A 23369-nucleotide genomic window follows, 5' to 3' on the forward strand; every position below is an offset into this window, starting at 1 on the left:
AGGCTTTCTGGGAGTTGAGCTTGTATAGGGTTTCAGCAAGCATGGATGGTGGGAAGGGCATTCCTGGCTCAGAGAGTCATTTCAGACAACCGGGGCCCACTGATCATACACCCTGGGCTATCAGCTGCTGGTGTCTCCTTTCCTCCATGACACATCGTTTCCACCAACTGCTAATTACCTCATTTCCTTCAGAGGCTCTGATTGTCATCTACACCCTCTGGCTGAATTCCTCTGAAACGTGCTGGGGGCCACCTGAGCTCCTCCCCTCCCATTTGCTCTGGTCACTTGCCCAGTGGGGTGGTTTCCCAGGCTTCCTTCTCTGCTCTCTGCTGCTCAGATGAAGAGGACAATGACTCCATGGAATCCCAACAGGGAAATATAAGCAACAAGTAGAGGGTATATAGGGAGGTTGGGACTCCACCAGTCAGTCACTCAGTGAACAGTGACTAAGAAGCTACTGTGTGCTGAGAATGTGGGCACCATGGGATAAATAAAGTACATTTTCATCCCCCTAAGAGTATATAGTCTAATGGCAGCTCGGACAGGCTAAGACAAGCAACTTTCTCAGGGCCACCCACTTAGCCCTTTGGGAAGCAGGATTCGAATTCAGGTCTCTCTGACTCCAAAGCCACACTCTTTCCATGACACCATGTGGCTTTCATTGTCAAAATGCTTTCTTCTTTATGGTCTATGAATAGGAAACTTTTGTCTTCCTACCTGAAAATGTTTGCTGAATGGTCATATAAATATGTGCACAGGACAAAGATGGGAAGGAAATATAACAGAATTGTAAACAGTGGTTATTCCTGAATGAGACTATCTGTACTTTTCATCCTTATTGTAAAATATCACACGTACATGGAAAAGTGCACAGAACTTCAACAAGCAGTTTAATGAATCATGGCAGGCATGTGACCCCTCTGTGAGTCAAGAACTAAAAACAACTCTGAACAGAAGAATACAAGTTTCATGAGGGAGGGTATGAGTAAATGCTGCAAAGTTCAAGAGGGCAGGCCACAGCTAACTGCGGCCATCAGTATAAAGTCTCCTGGAGAAAGAGGAATTGAGAATGGCCTTGAAGGACAAGCAGGGTTTGGACAAGTGAAGCAGAAAGGAAGGGGCATCCCAGGTGGCAAAAGCAAATTGTGGGAGAGCACCAGGCATGCATGGGGAGCTGAGAGCAGCCCCTCTGTAAGGGATCAGTGAGCCTTGAAGCCAAGCAAGGGAGAAGAATCAGGTAATAGAGGCTGGATGTAGGTAATAGAGAATGTGGAATTCTCCAGTTAGGGTTCGGGAGCCATGGCGCATTGGAGGGGAGGAGGGCCACAGAGTTGTACTTCGTGAAGGAGGCTGTACAGATCATCTTGCCTGGTCGCTGGCTCGAACAGCATGAGTGTGCAAGGAACTCTCGCTCCCAGCAAGGACCTCTCGGTATTTTAGGTTCTATCCAAGAGGGGCTCCAGCCTTGCTCAGGGTGACTCACAGGTACCCTCGCTTTTCTTCTGCGCTTCAAGGCCCTTGCTGAGATGCTCAAGGTGAACAAGGTGTTGAAGACGCTGAACGTGGAATCCAACTTCATTTCCGGAGCCGGGATCCTGCGCCTGGTGGAAGCTCTCCCATACAACACTTCTCTAGTGGAACTGAAAATCGATAACCAGGTAAGACAGACAAGCGTCTCTTTGTGTCCTTCACTACAGGGTGCTTACAGTTCCTCACTTGCTGGATGGTAGATGCTGCTGGACAGAGCAGATCCAGAGCCCAGCCTTACGGCACCTCAAAGGTCATGGTCCCCACCCTCCACTGTGCTCATCTTCCTTCTTCATCATGCCCATCAAGTGCTCTGTTGGCTTCTACTTGTATACCCCCTAGTTATGGGAGCTCACTCCTTCCCAACATCACCCCTTCAGCTCTTGGTGAGAATATCCCACCTCATATCCAATAGAAATCAGCTTCCTATAAGTCCTGTATATTGCACTTAATTCTGTTCTCTGCTGCACATGGGTCATATCTGGGGCACAGATCTGATAACCATTGGAGTCTTCCTCATTAGGCTAAATATCCCTATTTTCTTCAAACACCCCTTGCCCCACTCAATGGGCTCTTGAGTCTCCTTACCACTGAGTTTATTCTCTGGGCAAACACTAATTTGACTTTATCCTTATAGGGTTACCATTTCTCTGAAACTTCTGTGGGTCAGTCATTTATTATCTGGCAATCCTTTCAGTTCTGACTTTCTAAGATGATGCCAGTTACAATATCCTGTATATTGCACGTGTTGAGGGTCTGTTGTGGGCTGGGCTGTGTGCGGTGCATCTAACTGCATATCATCTCTGACCTTCCCAACAACCCTGAAGGATGTGGGTGTTACCTGACTCGACCTGCAGAAGAGAAGCAGCTCGGACAGGCTAAGACAAGCGACTTTCTCAGGACCACGCACTTAGCCCTTTGGGAAGCAGGATTCGAATTCAGGTCTCTCTGACTCCAAAGCCCACACTCTTTCCATTACACCATGTGGCTTTCATTGTCAAAATGCTTTCTTCTTTATGGTCTATGAATAGGGAACTTTTGTCTTCCTACCTGAAAATGTTTGCTGAATGGTCGTATAAATACGTGCACAGGACAAAGATGGGAAGGAAATATAACAGAATTGTAAACAGCGGTTATTCCTGAATGAGACTATCTGTGCTTTTCATCCTTATTGTGAAATATCACACACACGTGGTAAAGCGCACAGAACTTCAATGTGCAGCTTAATGAATCATGGCAGGCATGTGACCCCTCTGGGAGTCAAGAACTAAAGCGTTACGAGGCTCCAGAAGGCCTTGACGGCCCTTCCCAACCATAACCCCTTGATTCACCTTTGCTCACTACTTACTTGTGCACCTCCATGTCTTTGCTGTCGTCGTCTCTCCTTCTGGAACATCCTTCCTTGCCCTTACCCCTTCTCTGCCTGGAGAATCCCTCCTCTTCCTTCTGGATGCAGTGGAAGCCTCTCTTCCCAGTGGTGTTCCAGAGCCAGCATGCCAGAGCTGGTTGTAGGCTTCTGTCCTCAATTCCACTTCAGTGACGGCACGCTGGTACCCTGAAGTCACCTCTGGTGGAAGCATTTATACTATGGAAATTGGCAAACACCACAAATCCAACTTTTTTTTTTTTTTTGAGAGCCTGCATATCACTACTTTCTCCCATTAGCCTGCCGTAGGGCCTCTAACCCTCTCCTCAGAGAGAGTTAGCTGTCCCCTCCCTGTGTTCTCCCAGCACCTCGGCTTCCCATGAGCTTCCCAGAAGCTGGTGCTGTATCTGAGCCATCTCTTTATTCCAGTACCCAGCTCAGAACTTGACTCCTCAGTGACACTTGGTAAGCAGGCCTGCCCTGGGTGGTTGTGTATGTTGTTCACTGCACAGGGGGCAGGGGGAAAAAATCTAACCTATACCCTGCTCTCCAAGCCTTGGTATGGGACTTGTTCGCCCAGAGAAGGCCCTTTTTTAAAATTCCTATAAAGAAGCCACACAAGCCTTCGGCAGCCCTGTCATGTGAATTTGCTGCGTCGGACTCCTGCATCTCTCGCGTGCCAGGGGCCTGCTGCTGCGTCGCCCGTTCCCAGCCCCTCCCCACTCCCACTCTTCCTGCCATTGCTGATCCTGCTTTATTGCAGGCAGGAGGGGCAGATCAACTGGAACGAAGGCATGCAGCAGGCTTAGCAGCAGCCCTGGGCCAAGGCTTGGGATTGGCTGCTCATGTGACTCCAGGCCTGGCTGGGCAGGGAGTCAGGGTCTACCCAGTGTCAGCTGAAACCTGACTCCTAGGGCAGAATGTTGGCCAAAAGTGACCCAGAGCACTGGCCTCAGGTCATTGTGCTGACAGCTGACAGAGAGTGAGCTGCCTACCTTCCCTCTCACTGTTGTCCACCGCTGCTGAGCACAGAGACAGAGCCAGGACTATCACCCTCCCCTTCCCTGAACACTCCGGGGTGAGAACATTCACTTCCCTGAGCCTCAGTTTCCTCACATGTAAAATGGGGATAATAAGAATCTCTACTTCTAAGGCGATGGCAGATATCATCTATGAAGTTGTTAACTTTCATAATTACTCTGAAGGTGACCTAGAGAATTCACACACAATTCTAAGAGTTGATTTACTGAGTAGGTACCATGCATCCATTATCTCATTTAATGCTCCCAAAGACTTTTTGTGAGTGGGTATTATGACCCACCCCTGTCTTGTAGGTGAGGAAACTAAAGGCCCAGGCAGGTTCTGTAACCTGCCCACAGGCACACGGGAAGTGACAGAGGCAAGATTAAGCCCAGGCTGATGTGACTCCACAGTCCGAGAAGTGTGCCTCTGGGGCTCCCGACTCCTCCTTGGTTTGTGTGGGCCTTATTTGGCTTTCCTCAGCAGTCCCTTTCCCTTGGTGTGAGGCTAGAGCGCTGGTCACCACCTCCCCCCGCCATCGTGGGAGCCTCTTTTCTGGTTCATCTCAGCGTTTGATGACTGCTGGCTGAACCCCAGGGCTGCACCGTGGGCTCTGTGTGTGAACGAGGCTCCGGCTGTGCCCTCCGGTGAGTCCACGCTGGACAGGAAGGCAGACAAGTACAGAAATTTGGCCAGCCACAGACGGCAGGCCTTTGGGGAAGCAGTCTCAGTCAGGAGCGGGCATCACGGAGGGCTTGCCGGGGGAGATGGAGTTTGAGACAAACTCATAGGGGGGATAGCATCTCAGAGTGTGAGGTGGAGGCCGTGACATCTCAGGTGCAGTGAACCTCATGAACAAAAAGAACGAGAGGGGAAAAGCCGTGGAGCCCATCCAAACAAGACTAATGGCGCCCCCGGAGGAAGCCAGAGAAGGAGTTGGACATCCAAAGGGCTCTGACTGGGGAGGTTGAGTGAAAGTGGGCTGTGGGCTGTGATCTGCACCAGTCCGTGCCATGTTCCGGGAAGATGGCTCCTACCTGGGTAGGAGAGAATTGAGGGCAGGCATCAGCACCTGGGAGACCAGTGGGGGGGTGGTGGGGGACGGGGGGTGCTATGACTGCCCAGATGAGGGGAGTCTGTGGGGTGGTCTTCCCGCAGGGCTGCAGTCTAGGGAAGGCCACCGTGCCTCTCACAGTGCAACTCTCCACGGTGCCCCAGCTCTGGGCCCTGCGGCATGTGCCAAAGAGGAGGTGATGAGTGGCATTTGATTTATTCCTCATTCTTGGTTAGTCACCGCGGTCCTCAGAGGCCACAGCTTTCCCTTCAGTTCTTGTGCCTGTAACCTGTGTTAGTGAGCCTCTGTCCTCCTTCTTCCTTATACGGCCAAAGAAAGGAGAAAGGGACTTGTGGAGTTCTACCCTGGTGACAAGAGCCTTGCTGGCTGGCTCAGGACCCAAATCTGGGAACTGGGATCCTGGGGCTGTTTGTTTACCTAGCCATCTCTCTTTATCTCCGAGCAGTGTTGTGCTGCCATCTGAAGTGGCCCTGAGCCGGCAGTGAGGGTGGGAGGGGGCAGAGAGGTCCTGACCCAGAGATGAGGGCATTGAGGAAACATCTAGCCCAGCCCTCTTGCAGGTGGAGAAATTGAGGATCAAAGAAGGGATGGGACGTGCTGAGGTCACGGATCAAGTTAGTGTCAGACCTGGGCCAGAACTGAGGTATCCCACCTTCCAGACGGGCTGCATTTATGGGTGGACGGGAGAGACCCTCAGCCCCCAGGAGCAGGGGCCACATATGGGGTGCCTGCCAGCCGTCTCCATCCCAAGTTGGCCAAATCCAAATGGTGATTCTCTGTCCCTCTTGTTTTGCCTTCCTTACTCCCATCAAAGCCGCCCCCAGTAGGCCCTTCCCTAGGACCCCAGGGCACAGGGTACTCCCTGCCCCTCAGAACAGACAAGGTCTCCCCTTGAAACATGACCCCTCATCAAATAAATGTATGTGCAATGTCTGGGGGGTATTGGCTGGATTTCTCACATTTCATTCCAATATTTGACAGTGAGGATATGCTTCATATTTTGAAATGAGGCTGAAGGAATAGATTGCATTTTCTTGTTTACCCAGATTGGATTAGCTTCCTAGCGCAAATAAATTTAGAAAGAAAACAAGGGGCACCTGGGTGGCTCAGTCGGTTAAGTGTCAGGCTAAGGTCATGGTCTCACGGTTCACGAGTTCAACCCCGCATCGGGCCCTGTGCTGACAGCTCAGAGCCTGGAGCCTGCTTTAGATTCTGTGTTTCTGTCTCTCTCTGTCCCTCCCCTGCTCATGCTCTGTCTCTCTCTCAAAAATAAATTAAAAAAAAAAAAAAAGGCAAGGAAGGAAGGAAGAAAACAAAAGCCACACTGGACTAAGATCCTGAAGGTTTTCACACATGGTGACACCCCCTTTAGATTACACATTCATGGCAGCCGGCTAAATTTTTCTTTTAAATGAGGATGAATAGGGGGCGCCTGGGTGGCTCAGTCGGTTAAGCGCCAGACTTTGGCTCAGGTCATGATCTCACGGCCTGTGGGTTCGAGCCCCACGTCGGGCTCTGTGCTGACAGCTCAGGGCCTGGAGCCTGCTTCGGGTTCTGTGTCTCCCTCTCTCTCTTGCCCCTTCCCTGCTTGTGCTCTATCTCTCTCTCTCTCTCTCTCAAAAAATAAATACACATTAAAATTAAAAAAAATAAATAAATGAGGATAGGATGAATATGACTTTTGTCTGCAAAAAAAAAAGGAAAACACACTCTTGAAACCACGTGAGCAAGACCTCTTGACCAGTCATGTTCTCTCTTTTGTTCCTTATACATTCAGCTTCTAGGCAGCAGCTCCTGGCTTGTGCACGATTTTTGTGTCTGTGTGTACTAAAGTAATTCAGCCTGGAAATATCCAGCCTCTGTGGGAGAACAGGCACGTGTCACCATCCCTTCCTCGAAATGCCAATTATGGCCTTTTACTGACCTTGCTCCTCAGGGAGAAATGAGATAGAGTCAGTGGAAATGAGGGAAAAACAATACGATGTCGAGAAAATCACTTTCCTACGCAGATCAGCAGGAGTCAGAATAGAGATTTGTGACCATAACCATATTGCACCATGTCCAGCCCCCAGTGGAGGCTACACTCTGTTCTGAAAAGCCAAGAGCTTTCCAGACAGGAGACAGACTGACCCAGGGGTTGTCTGTCTTCAAGTCTCTGACACTTGAAGTCAAACAAGGATCAAATCCAAGCTAAGCCTCAGCTCTGTCACATTCTTGCTGTGTAATGGTGGGGAGGAGTCAGTTAATGTACCAATGCCTCAGTTTCCTCACCTCTAAAATGGACCTGGAATGTGTCTTCTCTCAATAAAGGAGAGGTGATATTTCTATTGTTAATTAGGTCAGTTGGTGGTGGAAGAGTAGGCTGGGGGGCATTGACCTCTGAGAGATTCTAGCTGTATCCTGTGCAGGACACAACTTTTTAAAAAAAAATTTGTTGATTTTTGAGAGAGAGAGAATGAGAGAGAGAGTGAGCATAAGCAGGGGAGGGGCAGAGAAAGAGGGAGACACAGAAGAGAGGGAGACACAGAATCCGAAGCAGGCTCCAGGTTTATGAGCTGTCAGCACAGAGCCCGATGCGGGGCTCAAACCCACAAACCGTGAGACCATGACCTGAGCTGAAGTCGGACGCTTAACTGACTGAGCCACCCAGGTGCTCCTGCAGGAAACAACTTTTTGTCTCCTTCCTCTCCTCCCTTATTTTCGTTCCTACTTATGTTTACTTTTTATGAAAGTGTAACTTACATATAGTAACAAATATACCCTAAGTGGACAGCTCAATGGATATATATTTAGATTTATATATATATATATGGATTTATATACCTGTATAATTATTATATTATTATATAATAATATATTGTATAATACACAGACCTGGGTAATCAGCACCAAGATCAAGGCACAGAACATTTCCAGCACCTCATATGCTCCCCCCTTAATTAATACTCTCCAAATGCAATCATGTCATGATTTCTATCACCATAGATAAGTTTCGCCTGCTCTTAAATGTCACATAAATGGAATCCCATGTATGTGCTGTTTTGTGTCTGGCTTTTATTGCTCAGCATTGCCTGTGAGTGTATCAGTTATCTATAGCTGTGTAACAGATTACCCCTCAAAACTTAGCAGCTTAAAATAACAATGAACATGTATGAGCTCACAGTTTCTGAGAGCCCGGAATCCAGGAGCAGTTTGGTCGCATGGTTCTAGCCCAAGATCTCTGACGAGATTGCAGTAGAGTGCAGTCCGAAGGCCTGACCAGGGCTGGAGAAATTGCTTCCAAGATGGCTTCCTCCATGGCTGTTGGCAGGAAGCCTTAGTTCCTTGCCTTGTGGGCCTCTTCACCAGGCTTGAGTGTCTGCTTGAGTGTCCTCACGAGATGGCAGCCAACTTCTCCCAGAGCGAACGATCCAACGCGGAGAAAGAAGAAAGCCACAAATGCCTTTTATGAGCCAACCTTGGAAGTTACACAGTCACTTCTGCCATGGTCTATCTGTGAGAAGTGAGTTACTAAGCACAACCACCCTCAAGGGGTGGGGAATTAGGCTCCGCCTTTGGGAGGGAGGAGGATCAAAGAATTGGCAGATATACTTTAAAATCACCAAAGTGAGAATCCGCTGGGCTCTTTGCCTTTGCTGCAGTTTGGCCAGAAAGACCTTTCTAACCAGCAGAGGTACCCAGGGATGGAGCAGGGTGCCTCACAGGTGATGTGCTCCATCCCCAGGAGCGGGTAGGGAGAACCGAACTTGGCAGCTGCGATTTTGAAGGAATTTTAGTATCAGCCGGCATTTGTGACTCAACTCGGACTAGATAATTCCCAGGGCTCCTTTCTATTGTTTTCTCAAGTATTCCCAGTTGCCCACATCTTCTGTATCACAAAGAAAAGGCCATGATTGGCCCCACCAGATGTACAGACTGAGCTTCTTGATGCCCGTGGTGCCTCTGGCCACAATGGGGGTCTCAGAGCCAGCCACGCTAGGCCACAGGCATTGGTTGGTGGTTCTTAAGCCAGCGAATCTGGTCATCTTCTCATCAGACTGATAATACTCAGCCACAGGAAAGGTGTGAGGAAACGGGAGCCGTTGTCGCTGCCGAAGGGCCCGTCAGCATCTGTACCCTCTTGGCAGAGCAGTCACAGCTTTAACCCCAAATACGCCTGTCTTTGAACCCAGCCATTAGACATGCCACAGCCCCACGTCCAGCCCAAAGACTGGCTCCCGCCCCCGCAAAGCCACTGCCGCCTGGCGTGTAACGAGGAAAGCGGAAACGGAACTAAATATCCGGCTGTATCCGGGCATCCCCTGAAGCAGTTCAAAGGGATGAAGAAGCTCTGAATGTACTGACTTGGAAATATCTCCAGAAAATGTTACATGAAGAACGCACGTTGCACAACAATGCAGATGATACGACTCCATTTAAGAAAAACATTTAAAACTCCGTGTGCTTTTATTACATACTTCATAGACACAATCCAAGGCAACACACCCCGTTGGCCATGGTGCTTACTCTGTAGAAAGGGGGTAGGATTCGGATAAGGGAGGTGAGGGAAACTCTCTGACTTTACTCAATCTGTCCTAGTATCATCTGAATGTTTAATAATGAGATTATATTTATTCCCAAGTGATTGGTTTAATTCTTAAGCACATCTGAAGGTGGGGGTGGCAAGAGTTCTTCCCCACCCTTCTCTCCCTGGCTGTGCTGCTAGAGTCTGCTGTGGCCAGTCCTGGCATGAGCTGCCCTTGGGTTCTGCTGTCCAGGGGCTCCTAACTGCCCCTCACCCACTGTCCAGGTGGCCTAATTTTTTAATGCCCTCCAAGCAAGCCATTCATGGATGCACAGAATGCAGGTCCCAGGGGCCTTAAAGGTCACAGAACCTAGGCCTTCCCCACTCCTAATGACGTCTAGGAGACTCTCCCAAGGCACCACCCTGCCCTCTGTCCATACACCTCCAGGGACGGGCCGTCTATGGCCTTACCAGACAGTTCCTTCCATGTGCAGACACTGTTACCGGTTAGATCACAATCCCGCACTCTGAGCCAAACCCCATCTGCCTGTAGCCCCCGTCATCAGCCCTACACCCAAGTGAGGTGGGAAGCAGCAAACTCTGGAGTGAAACTCCTGTGTTCAAATCCAGGTTCTGTAACCAACTGGCTCTGTGATTTGGGGGAAATTTATTAATACTCTGTTCTTCATGTACCTCACCTACAGGATGAAATTAATCGTACATGCTCCATAGATGTATGGGGAGGAGAAAATGAGTTAGCTTATCAAAAGTGCTTATGGCATTGCCTCACACACAACGATCACTCAGTAACAAATATTTGAAAAATAAGTAAGAGATCAGAGTTTTAGTCCTGGCAGTGTCCCCATGGCCTCTTCTCTCATCTGAAATGATTGAGGCCTTCTAGTCTCAGAGTCGCTGAAGAGGGACAGACTGAGATAAAGCAAGTGTGACGCTTCTTAAGATGTGTGCACATTTTCTATTTTACTCTTTAATGTAAAAACAATAGTTTTGGTCAAAGATTGACACTCTGGGAAGGCTGGCCATGATTATCTAGTAGAATCCTGTATTTTCTTGAATATACCCAGAAACCTCTGCATGTATCCCAGGGATAGTGGACCCTAGTTTGAGAATGTGGGCCTAGAGGATCCTCTGAAGTCCTTCCAGTGTCAGGTCAAGGTCAAGCCCTGGCTCTGGCATTAAACAGAGGGAGCACAGTCCAGCTTCCATCTACACATGAGTTCAGTTGACTCATCTCTAAGACAGAAGGGCCAGTCCCTGCCTGCCCTGCCTCCCCAGTGGTTAGGGAGGTTGAAAGGGGGCAGTTTGCACTGGGTGCTTTGTGCTTTGGACCGAGCGGCATGGAGTGTCAGCTCTGCGGAAGCAGCCCTTGAAGATGCTGAAAGCCCCTCCACTCGAGGGAGATCAGTGCTTCCTGAGACCAGTGCATCCTAAGTCCTAATAGAGCTTTCCCGGAAAGTGACCTCAAGGAGAGGCCAGGCTTCCTGCTAAGTGGGGTGGGCGGAGGACCTTCCAGTTCCTTCTCGGGCCCTTATATGGTCCCTGTACTACCGGCCAGGCCAAGCGGACCAGAGCCCAGGGCTGTGCTGAGTCCTCTGAGGACAGGCCTGAGCTCTTCTCAGCCCTTTCAGGAGCCGTGACAGATGGGTGATGGAACTTCGCCAATGTCACTCTACCTGCCCAGCTTGGCGTTGCCGGCCCCGTGTGAACTCAGACAGGCTCTCGTGAAGTCAGAATACCTGGGAGGAGTCCTCCAGCAAGAGTCTCAACTGTGGTACATGCTTGTCCCTTTGGATGGTGGGCTAATGTGTCCTCTCAACCCTCCTGTGTTGTGCATCAACCGTGTTCCTATTTCCTCCATTCAGTTCAATTCCTTGACCTTGACCTGGAGATGCTGGGTATTATGTGCTATCCAAGGGCTCACAGTCTAGGGGAGCACCATTGAAAAGAATCTTCTGTGATGATGGAAATGTTCTGTATCTGCACTGACCTAATTGCCAGTGCAACTAAGGAACTGAATTTTAAATTTTATTTAATTATTCAGATTTCAAAATTCGATCAAAAAATGGACAGATCTGAATAGACATTTTTCCAAAGAAAACATACAGATGGCCAACAGGTACATGAAAAGATGCTCGACACCACTGATCATCAGGGAAATGCAAATCAAAACCACAATAAGCTATCACCTCACACCTGTTAGAATACCTAAAATAAAAAGGACAAGAAATAACAAGTGTCTGTAAGGATATGGAGAAAAGGAAACCCTTGTGCTCTACTGGTGGGAATGTGAATCAGTGCAGCCACTGTGGAAAACAGTATGGAGGTTCCTCAAAATGTTAATTAAACCAATCTGTCCATCTGCTATAAGATCCAGCAATCCCACTCCTGGGTGTTTATCTGAATAAAACAGAAACACTAATTCAGAAAGATATATGCACCCTCATGTCCACTGCAGCATTATCTACAGTAGCCCAGATATGGAAACAACTTAAGTGCCCACCAATGAGTGAATGGAAGATGTGGTATATATATATATATATGCAATGGAATATTACTCGGCCCTAAAAAAAGAAGGAAATCTTGCCATGTGCAACGCATGGATGAAGCTTGAGGGCATCATGCTGAGTGAAGTAAGTCAGACTGAGAAGGACAGATACCTGGGATCTCACTTATATGTGGAATCTAAGCAAAAACAAAACCAGAAAACAACCAAGGTCATAGATACAGAGAACAAATGGGTGTTGCCAGAGGTGAGGGGTGCGGTGGGGGGTGAGATGGGTGAAGGGGGTCTCATTGTCTCGGCTCGGACCCCCAGGACAGTATTAGTGAAAGTGAACATTCTTGTCTTGTTCCTGCCCTGAGGGGGAAAGTCTTTAAACCTTGATGTGATGTTTAGTTTGCTCTCCATGTCTTTTCAGATCTCTTTAAGATTATGTTTATTTTGAGGGGTGCTTGGGTGGTTCAGTCGGTTAAGCATCTGACTCTTGATGTTGAACCAGGTCATGATCTGACCTCAGTCAGATCGTGGGATCGAGCTCTACACTGACAGTGCAGAGCCTGCTTGGGATTTGCTCTCTCTGCCCCTCCCCCACTTGGACACGAGCTCTCTCTCTCTCTCTCTTTCTCTCTCTCTCTCTCTCTCCCTCTCTCCCCCCACCCCCTCTCTCCCCACCCCCTCTCTTTCTCTCAGAAATAAATAAAAACTTTTTAAAAGATTGTGTTTATTTTGAATGTTTTTTAATGTTTATTTTTGAGACACAGAGAGAGTGTGCACGAGCAGGGAAGGCGCAGAGAGAGAGGGACACAGAGACTTTGAAGCAGGCTCCTCACTGTCAGTGCAAGGGCTCGAACCCACAAATTGTGAGATCGTGACCTGAGCTGAAGTCAGATGCTCAACCGACTGAGCCATTCAGGTGCCCCAAGATTATGTTTATTTTGTATGTGTTATTATACATAGTAACAGAAAACTCAAACAATAAGATACAAAGAAGAAAATAAAATCTCTCCCAAATCCCACCACCACCAGTACACTGGCTGGCTCTTTCTAGGCATATATATGTGTATGGAAAATCCATGTAACTTTACTTAAATATGACCTGTTTTGCAACTGGGCTTTTTTTCTCCATATTGTTTCATGGTCATCTTCCCAGGCCTGTGACCAAAGATTTGCATTATCATCTGATATCTGTCATGTTCTCTTGTAAAACTCAATTATCATTTATTTGAACAACTCTCTCTCCATGAATGTCTAAGTTGCTTCCCTTTTCCCCCACTATTATAAGCAAGGCTGAACATCCTCATTATATCCTTCCCAAGATTGTATATTGTAAGGTTTTTCCTTTTCTTTTGTTTTCTTTCAATCTTTGTCACTAGAGATCTTGGGGTAGGGAACTAACATGATCAGAAGGAGGCTTCAGAAAAATGAACTCTGGGCATTCCCAACTTACTGTGTGACCTTAGGCAAATCCTTTCCCCTCTCTGGGTCTCTCCATTTCCTTCATTTGGAAACTGAAAGCATTCGTCTGAGTAACTGGTTACCAAACCTGGCTATATACTGACATCACCTGGGAGTTTTAAAAGCCACAGACACCTGAGTCTCATTCCTGGAGCGTTGGATTTAATTAATATGGGGTATAGCCAGGGCAGTGGAATTTTTAATCTCCTTGCGACTCGTTGAAGATCCTTCCTGCTCGAGTTTTGTAGAAAGGATGCTGTGGGGCAACGAAAGATCTCTTCTTGGCATCCAGCAGGCCTGGGTTTGAATCCCAGTTCATTCGCTCCTGGTGTGTGACCCTTCACCTTCTCCAAACTTCCAATTCCCTGTTCTTGGGGGTGGAGTTGGGGAGTGGTTAAAATCCCTGCCCACCACGCAGGGTTTCTGCTAGTAGAAAAGATTCCTGCACAAATGGGATGAGTAGTGACTCCTGTTCTTTTCTTGACCAAAGAGCCAGCCTCTGGGCAACAAAGTGGAAATGGAGATAGTGAACATGTTGGAAAAAAACGCAACGCTTCTCAAATTCGGCTACCACTTTACCCAGCAGGGGCCCCGGCTGCGGGCGTCCAACGCAATGATGAACAACAACGACCTTGGTAAGTGGAAATATGCTACCCAAAAACCTGCCCGTGGCTTTCCCACCTGTCCTGGAGGTTGTGGGGGTGGTGCGCAGATATGGCAAGGAATGTTCCACTGATACCTTCTCCAAGGGAGCCCTCTTCTTGAGCCTCACTCCTGACTACCACCTTGGTTACATTTCCTAGTTTTCTGTATTGGCGCCCGGCCTGCTGCCTCCCCTAGACTGTGGGGGCCTCATCTGCAGGAGCTGAGGCTGAGCACTCCTCCCCTCCCCGGGGGGCTCAGCACAGCGCAGGGCTGGAGCCCAAGCGCACCCTGGGCGCCTTGTTTGGCTGAGTGAGAGGACATGTGGCGGGCCACAGGCTCACCGTGAGTCTTTTCCTCTTTGAATACCCTCCTCTGAGCTCAGAGTCCTCTCAGGACCATCGGGTCTGGCTCTAGTCCCTGCCCCCAAAGCCACCAACTAGCACCACTACCCAAACCCCATGCCTGGGAAACCGCATAGCACTTTTAAGGTAAAAGTTGAAAATGTAAGTTAAACAGGTTACATTCATTTCTTCTCAGTTAAAGGCATAGTTATTATTTTTTTTTCCAAAAAGGAAACAAAAGAAAATGTCACATTTTTTTTAAATTTTTTTTTCAACGTTTATTTATTTTTGGGACAGAGAGAGACAGAGCATGAACGGGGGAGGGGCAGAGAGAGAGGGAGACACAGAATCGGAAACAGGCTCCAGGCTCCGAGCCATCAGCCCAGAGCCCGACGCGGGGCTCGAACTCCCGGACCGCGAGATCGTGACCTGGCTGAAGTCGGACGCTTAACCGACTGCGCCACCCAGGCGCCCCAGAAAATGTCACATTTTTATGAGCATCTGCCCAATAGGTATACAAGTCAGTTAATGAAAAGTGAGATCAGTCATTGACTGATTTACAGGCATCTGTTGTTCTCAACCTCTGTGCGTAGTTATTTATGATGGGTATTCCTGCTGGCTGCTAAAAGGACTTGATACTGTGTCCAAAATGGACTATGTCTGCTAAGGCTGTAGGAAAATAAGAGGGAAAAACAGCAAGAAAAGGAGGAGGCCTAATATGTTAACATAATTGATCATTACATTTAGCTGTGAGTTTTCTAGAACCAAGGCAAGAAGACAAACCAAGTTACATTATTCTTATTACCAAAGAGAAGGAAGTATAACAAGTTCAGAAAGAAAGAAAAAGGATGAGAGCTTCTTTCTGGGATTGGATTATGAAATAACTATGTGTTCTAAAGGAAAAGGTCTTCGGTGAGTTTTTGATCAGATTCAAGCCTGTTCTACACATGGGGGTTTTGGTTTTTGCTTCGAGCACTCAGCAAAATGCAAATAGCCTAATACTAAAGCACATCTCAAATCTGAGGCACGTCATTTCTAGTGATGAATCTGAGGCTAGGTTAACACCCAGAAAAATAGAGGGGGGTGTGTAGGTGTGTGTGCACAGACCCGATGCACAGAGAACCACGTACACTTTAGATTGAGTTACTCAATTCAACAAACGTTGGTCAAAGTCCTGTAGGGCGCTGGGTGTTGAAGTTACAGGTTCCTGCTCTAGAAGGACATGTTCCCTGCCATCCTTCTGACCACATCGTTCTTATGCCTCAGTTGATAGAGCACTACCACAGTACCTATAAGGAGTTATTCATTCATTGCTCGCCACATAGATGCCACTTTTTTCTAGAGCTGCGGGTCTAGAAAAGTCCATACAACAAAGAGACAAAAATGCACCTAGTATCCTGGTTTATCTGAAGTGCCTTATTTAAAATAAACACAAACACAAATAATTATCAGCCATTATTATGGTATAACAGAGGTGATAGCTACCCTGAACTGTTGAGGAAGGCCAGCAATCTAGATGCTTGTGGCCAGCTGTGATCTGGCTTCAAAACCAGCACTAAAGGCCTTGAGTTCTGTTCCAACATGCCGTAGCCTGACATTTTCCCCTCCCAGTTTAGATTAAGCTGCTTTTGTGCCCAGGGCTGCCTATCCCAGGGCTAACCCAGCTTTTGTCTTCTAGTGGCAAAATGGTCTGGAGGCCTTTTCTAGGGACGGAAGTTCCAGATGACCGGAGGTCAGGGGTGCTGCGGTGGGGGAGGGGCACCAGGATCAGCTGTGGGTTGGATAACCTGGCCCTTGGGGACGCGCCCAGTCCTGAGAGTCTGTGACTCCAAATCCCAGGCCCGACTCCTATCTCCAGCAGCTTCTGAGGTTCTGGCCAGGCCCTAGGGTGCTGGAGCTGGAAGGCCTTCACCCCCCAGTTCCCTTACAGGAAAACCGAAGCCTGGGAGGGACTGTCCTTCTAGGCAGTGGCTCAGCCAAGTCACACCAGAGATTACAGCAGGCACTTTTGGAGCAACTTTTGTGTCCCAGGACTGTGCCAGGGGACATAAAGGGAGCAGAAAGTCTAGTTCCTTGACTCCAGAGCCTTTAAAACAACCTTACGGGAGAGAAAAGACTCAAGGGCGTGCCTAAAAATTCAAAAATGCCTACACCCTGTACCCAGACAACGTGAGGAAGTGACTTGCGAAGACAGAGTCCAGTTAAGCAAAACATCCCCATTGGAAGTGGGCCTTTAGCCAGCCTTGCAAGGAAGTGCTAGATGGTGGGGGAGGTCAGGAGGCATTCTTGGTGGGGGGACCTAATATTTTAGATAGGAGAGACAAAGATCCAAAAGGTTTGGAGGGACTGTTAGAGGGAGTTAGACCTAGAAGGAAAAGCAGGAACTCACAGAGAAGGGAAGGAAGGGCATTCCAAGCAGAAGGAACAGAATGGGCAAAGGTAGGACCAGGAGTTTGGTGATGAAAGCCAGTGGGAAGTGAGGCTGTGGCAGTTTCCTGGACAGGACTGACAGGTGATAAAAATAATGGGCCTCCGGGTCACCCCAAGGAACTGTGCAGCTCTTCCTTCGGGGTTTCCCACCAAAGGAATTAGAGCAGAGTCATTTAAGTGATTACATGCAACATCGAGTGTTGTTTGGTGAAGTAGTATTTCTAGCTTTGAAGGCCAGTTTGTGCCCATCTGCTAATTTTTATAACAGAAACGCATCTGCTTCTGATAGCGTACCAGTCTCCTCCTGCAAAAGAGAAGTCCTTTCTTTGCAGCATGTTCTCATCCCGCTGTCAGTGCTCCGATGAAGCAAGCTTCCATGCTTTCCAGCTGAATGTTTCTTTATCCCCGAGAGCCTCCTGCAGGCCCTGCCCAGCCACTGTGGTGGTCAGCAGTGTTTGCCGTCAAGGAGAGCGGACCGGGCCCAGCCTCTCCAGTTTTCTGACTCAAGCCTGCCTCTGCTGGCTCCCGGTCCCCTACTTGGTAGTCTCCAGTGGGTTTTGCCTGCCTGTAGGGTGGGTGGGCTCTTCCTTGGGGGATACTGATCCCCGAGGCCAGAGGTCAGCCAGTGCCTCTGTAGCTTTCTGGGACCCATTCTGACTGGCGTGTCTTGGGTCCTTCCCATCCTGTGCACCGAGCTGCTAACAGAGTGTCCTCTGGAGAGAGAGTAGGGCACCAGGCATACGGCGGTGTCAGGGAGGAGCCGCGGATCCCCATCTATGTTTTCCCACAGCGATACCTCAGATGACTCCTCCCTCTACACTATTTATAGCTCAGAGGCTAAGCATGGCTCTCAGGTCCTGTAAATCTGCCCCCAAAGCTCTCTCCACTTAATGAAATCTGAATTGCCAACTCCAAGTGAAGACCGCTGTACGTGTGGAGGTGGGGAGGGGAGGAGGATTAACATGTTTAAAAGCAGCAAACACTCCTTCATGGGAAAGTCTCTCTTCTGTATTCTCAAGGAAGACTTTCCTAACAAGTACCCCAAATCAATTCCATCATCTTCCCCCAAAACCATCTCAGGAAAAGGTGTTAACTTTCCTCACAGCCATTCAAGCCAGAAATCTGGGCCTCTTCCTATATGCTGCCCCCTCCCCAGCCGGTCAGTCACCTCCTGGCCACCTCCCTTGCCTGCCTCATGTCAAGCCCTCAGCACATTCGCCTCACATCCTGCGACTTCTGTGGGCTCTCAAGCTTCTCTAGGGCGAGGATCTCTCACGGGGTGCCCATCCCAAGGTTTGTTCTGTCGCTCTGCTTAGTACACTTGCTGGGCTCCCACTGCTGTCAGGAGCGAGTCCTGGGCACGGCCCACATGACCCTTAACGATCATAGCTGATGCTTACACAGCGCTTCCTGTGTGCCAGGCACTGCTGTGAACACTTCCTATCTTATGCATGTGAGGCTCCCAACAACCAGGTGAATTAGATCCTACTATCGTCCCCACTCTACAGTGAGGCAAGAGATAAGAATACCTGCAGTCATTGGATGCAAGAAGGGTTTGGGCCGCAGCCTGATCTCGGAGCCTGTGCCCCCCACCTCCCCTCTTGGTGAGAGGCCCTGCTGGACTTCTCTCTCGACGCCCCTGACAGGCCATCCTCTTGCTCTGTATTAGCACCAACCAGGCCAGGTAGCTTGAGTGTGCCTCCCAGTGACCCAGGCCAAAGTATCCCTGTAGAGGGCCATTCCTCCTAACCTTTCCCTTCCCACAGTGTATCCTTTTACCCTTCAAGTTTCAGTGGACCCGTTCCCTGCCATCCTTCTGACCACACCATTCATTCTGCCTCATAGCTGATAGAGAGCTACCTGAGTACTTGTAATATTTCATCAAACTTACTGTTGGTATAGCTTGGTGCCCTGTTACGCCAGATCTTTATTTCTGATCCTTGTGCCTGGCATATAATAGCATCCAGTACATGCCATTGAATATATAAATGAATCTAAAATGCTTCTCAAAGACGTGATGGAGATGTTCAAGTTTGGCAGGAGGTGGTGCAAGGAGTTCGAGCAGCAGATAGAGGCTGGCCCAGAAGACTTGAGATTCCTTCTGGCTTGGACAGTACATGAGTCTGGCAGTTGCAATGATAAGGGTTTTGCTTTAATGGAAGTAAAAAGCAGACTGAATTGAGGGAAGATATGGGGAGACTTGGCTTCTACTTCCAGTTCCGTCACATACTCACCGTGACTTGGGCCAAGTTACTTCCCTCTCTCGGCCTCAATTTCCTTCGTCCTCAGAATGGAGAAAAATAATACTTGAGTAAGTGGCTGCTTTGCCCTTCTCCCCATCCAGTCCTTGTAAGAGTGAGTGCCAGCTAGGGAAACTGCACAGACCCAGCCCAGGGTACACGGCGAGGGCACGTGGGGGAAAAAGAAATCTGGGATCCCTATCTGTACCCTGAGCCATGGGCTGGAGACTCAAGTTCCTGTCCTGATTCTGCCACTCGCTCTTAGGGACCCTAAGACCTTTTCTTCTCACTTCTCCAGGGAAAAGGAGCTAATGTCCTGGTGAGGATCAGATGTGTAAAATCTATGTAGACAGACCCAGGTTGTACTGAGGGAGGTGCTGGACTGAGCCTCCAGATGAGCCACACACCTTGTTTCTGTCTGGTACCAGCTTTATTACTTCGAGCAAGAAACATAGCCTCTCTGCCATACTTTCCTTATCTATAAGTGGGAACAGTAACAACGCCCACATTCCAGAATTGGTGGTGGAGCTCCAGCGAGGTACTGCGTGTTAGCATGCTTGCTAACGTGATACTTAAAAGTCTAGTTCATGTAAACCCTCTGGTCACTTTGGACAAAATGTTTCCACTCTTTGGGTTTTGTTCCCTGACATTTCCAAGCTGTCAGACGTTCTGGTAGTCTCTAGGACCTGAGCCGGATGCTGTGTCTTCTCTGGGAGACTGCCCACCGACATACATTCATTACTCTTCTCACAGGGGTGGAGGGGTGGGTAGGAGGAGCTCAGGCACAGGGTGAACTCCAGGCCCTGGACTGGGTGACCCATGTGCCCCTGCTCCCAGCCACAACCTGAGTAACCACGCCTTCCTGGGCGGCTCTGCTTTATAAGCTCCGTGTCATGCACAAGCTGATTCGGTTCTTGTTGCAGCTCGTATGCGTCGATCTGGTGGCCGCAGGTCTACCGGCTCAGCTCGGGAACTGGAAGACATCTAAGTATAGACAGCCTTTTTTCCTCTTCTGCAATAGCTACCTGTCTCTGCCACACCAGCAGCCCCCTTGACTGCCACCTACCAGTTCTACAGACCTCTTTGACCTTTCTCTTGTGGCCGATCTAGCTTGCTGCTGCTTGATGTTCATCTGCCTACACTGTAATTCATTTCAAAACACTCCCCCTTGTTACAACAAAGGGCCTCCTTCCCCCTCCCCAGTCATCCTATAAGTTATGACTGGAGCCTGCAACCTCCTGGCTAGTGCTTTCCTCTTTATGGCATTTGACTACTTTGTATGTGAACAGTATTTGAGCTTCGATTGTCTTGCTCCTGGGAAAATGTCAAGGTTAACACTGAGGGGACACAGACGCTGCAAGGTAATCTTCAGGGTGGAAACTTTTTTACAAGGCAGGAGGCAGGCCAGGAGCTCTGAGAAAGAGCGGTGGGAATTGATTCCAGCAGGTTAAGACCCTACTCTCATTAAGATCAACTGAACTTTAGCTCTTATCTGAGCTGGAGGAGAGCTTCAACTGCAGGGCCTCTTGTGTACAAAGCAAAAACCGTGGCGGTGGAGAAAGTGGGTTTTATGCCTGTGTGGTCAGCGGCTTAGAAGTAATTTATGAATGAGTCAACGCTAACACAGACCCTCATCGGTGAACACTGACCAGTGGGAGAGCCCTTACACAACTCACACATAACTGTCCTTTAGAAAGACTTCACACTTTGCTAACCAAAAAGTTAGCAAGAAGCTTCACAGAGCTTTCTCAGAGCCACAGAAATGGTTCCCGATGCACACAGTCAACTGGCTTATATCTCCTCTCCATTCCTTTCCAGTGAGGAAGAGGAGGCTCGCAGACTTGACTGGGCCCATCATCCCCAAGGTCCGAAGTGGTGTCTAATGTGTGAAGGGGACGACCATGCCTTTGAACTGCACACGTTCTACTGATAATCTGTGCTCTGCAGTGGAAACCAGAAGGCAAAGTGCCGGCACAAAACCCTTTCGTGGTTCAGTTCTTTATGCACTAAGGTTTTTAGGTTAACTAGTGGTTGTAGTTGAAAATTTTATAAACTATGGTTAATGTGAAGTTTTCCTTTAGTCACAGAAGTTCAGTCTGGTTATTATTTAAAAACTAAGACCCCAAACCAACAGATCTTACTGAAGACGTTCTAGCATGGGACTTAAGCCTGGGAGCCCAATTTCAGGGGCCTCACTGCGTGGTGTTTCAGGTGTGTTTAGAATGTGTAACGCACAAACAGCACGCTCTTCCGCATGGTTGAAAAGCATTATAAAATACTTTATTATGAATTTGATCTTAGGCATTTAGTGAACAGATCATCGTTATTAATCCTCCTTTAAATTTTAAGAACCTCAAGATTAAAGTTGCCCAATTGATCAGTGGGTCAGGAAGCACAATGTTGCCCCCCATGAAAGAGCGATTGAAGGCCACAGAGCTCTGCCATGATTCAAAGAACGTGAGGTTCCTTTTGCTGGATATGAGGAAATGATTGAAAAGCCAGTGAAATTTCAAGTTGCAAAAGCCATCCTTTCTTCACCAATCCCAGGCAGCAAACATTTCCCTGAGTGTTCTTTAGGAACATCTGGGATTTATTTCCCATTTAATATTGGAATCAGAAATAATGTTTTCCTTACTCAGTGTCAACCTCAACGATGTGAAAACCTATGGCCAAATACTTGAAAAGACCTTTCTGTATTGCACAGTGGGCCAATGGCTTCTGGGAGGTAAAACAATAGGGAAATTTCTAGTCCATTACGGCCATAGTTAAAGACTTCAACCATGTGTCACATCACCACTGATCTCGTCTGTCAATTAAGCCTCTGAAGGCCAATGGTGAAGAAAATCCAGATATCAAAGAATTAGGAAACCCTGGCCAAACCATCCCAAGACGATTATTCTGTAAATGTAATATTGGTGTTTCTGCCAGATCCCTTTTTCACATCATGTGCATCTCTTGGGACCCAGCAAAAATGTTAAGCCACAATGCCCTTGTGCCTTTTAATATACCACAGTGCCAGTTAAACTAGCATTTCTGTTGCTCGACAGTTATTTTCATGAGTGATTCAGCAAATCTTATGACAAAGGACAGCCCAAATAGCTGACGAGCACAGACTAAGCTGCAGAGCACCGAGCGGAGGCTATTGACGAAAAAGGCAAAGTCTTGCACACTGAACTGTGATGATGTGGACAGTACAGGGTAACCAGAGGTGGAGCCAGGGCCTCACGCTAAGGGAGAGTGTCTACTGAGGCTGCAGGTGGGCCCAGGAGTGGCACCATGCTGCAGGGATGGCCCTTCCCACTAGGCTTCTCCTTGAAACACAACTGCAGCTGTATTCTGCGTCACTGGAAACTGCGACATAAGATTAAATCTGTTGGTCTATGGACGGTTGCGTATGTATTTCTTGCGACTAGGGTGACAGGGACACGTGCCTGACATGTTGGCCAGAAGGCTGGGAAACTACCATGGCAACGCAGAACGACCTCCCTCAAAATGTGTCTTCTGTCCCAAGGTGTTCATCTAAAAACTGCCCAAATGTCAGCGTCCTCAAACTAATTTGAATCTTCCAAAAAGAATACTTAAAGCTAAGCGTGTGGGTATGGGGGGAGCACTCTCACAAAAACCAAATCAATAAAAAAATGAAGGTGGGCCACATCTTTAAGACCATCTGCTCCATCAGATGAGCTATTAGTTTAGACTAGGGAATGGCAATTTTTTTTCTATAAAGGGCCAGATGGCAAATATTGTCAGTCTTGCACACCACAAGGTCTCTGTTGTAACTTAATTCTGCCATAGATCATGTGTAAATGAATGGGTGTGGCTACTGCAATAAAACTTTATTTACAAAAAAGCAGGAAGCAAGTCAAATGCCATAGTCTGCAAATCCTGACTTAGCCTCTCAGGCTGCCAGAGAGGAGATGAGGTCAGAGGTGGTGGATGGTAGGTGACCTGAGTGGCCTGCTTCCAAGGAGTCCACCTCCAGGGCTATAGCTTTCACGCTTCTGCCACCAGGGTGGACAAGTCTGCTGACAAGCCCAATGACTACTACCAGCCTGCTGCATGGCACAGAGAGGGCACGACCTGGTCACCAGGCTCAAGGCTCTCTCCCCCAGCGGCTTTGGGATCCCACAACAGCTCTTTTTTCTGTGCTCTGGCATCTTCTTTTTTTTTTAATATTTATTTTTGAGAGACAGAGCGTGAGCTGGGGAGGGGCAGAGAGAGAGGGAGACACAGAATCGAAGCAGG

General features: G+C 48.4%; 1 protein-coding gene across 2 annotated transcripts in view; it reads left to right on the forward strand.

Moving 5' to 3' along the window:
• TMOD1 (tropomodulin 1) overlaps positions 1-22509 on the forward strand; it is an 87260-nt gene extending 64751 nt beyond the window's left edge. For both annotated transcript variants that reach the window (XM_040481760.1, XM_040481761.1), the window contains 3 exons: positions 1515-1658; positions 13959-14103; positions 20943-22509. In XM_040481760.1, coding sequence (XP_040337694.1) covers positions 1515-1658; positions 13959-14103; positions 20943-21007 — 354 coding nt within the window. In that variant the 3' untranslated portion in view covers positions 21008-22509. The remainder of the gene's footprint in view (positions 1-1514; positions 1659-13958; positions 14104-20942) is intronic.
• The last annotated feature ends 860 nt before the right edge of the window (positions 22510-23369 follow it).

The sequence above is a fragment of the Herpailurus yagouaroundi genome, unplaced genomic scaffold (genome assembly GCF_014898765.1).
Source record: "Herpailurus yagouaroundi ecotype Mexico unplaced genomic scaffold, PumYag 160, whole genome shotgun sequence".
Classification (NCBI taxonomy): domain Eukaryota; kingdom Metazoa; phylum Chordata; class Mammalia; order Carnivora; family Felidae; genus Herpailurus; species Herpailurus yagouaroundi.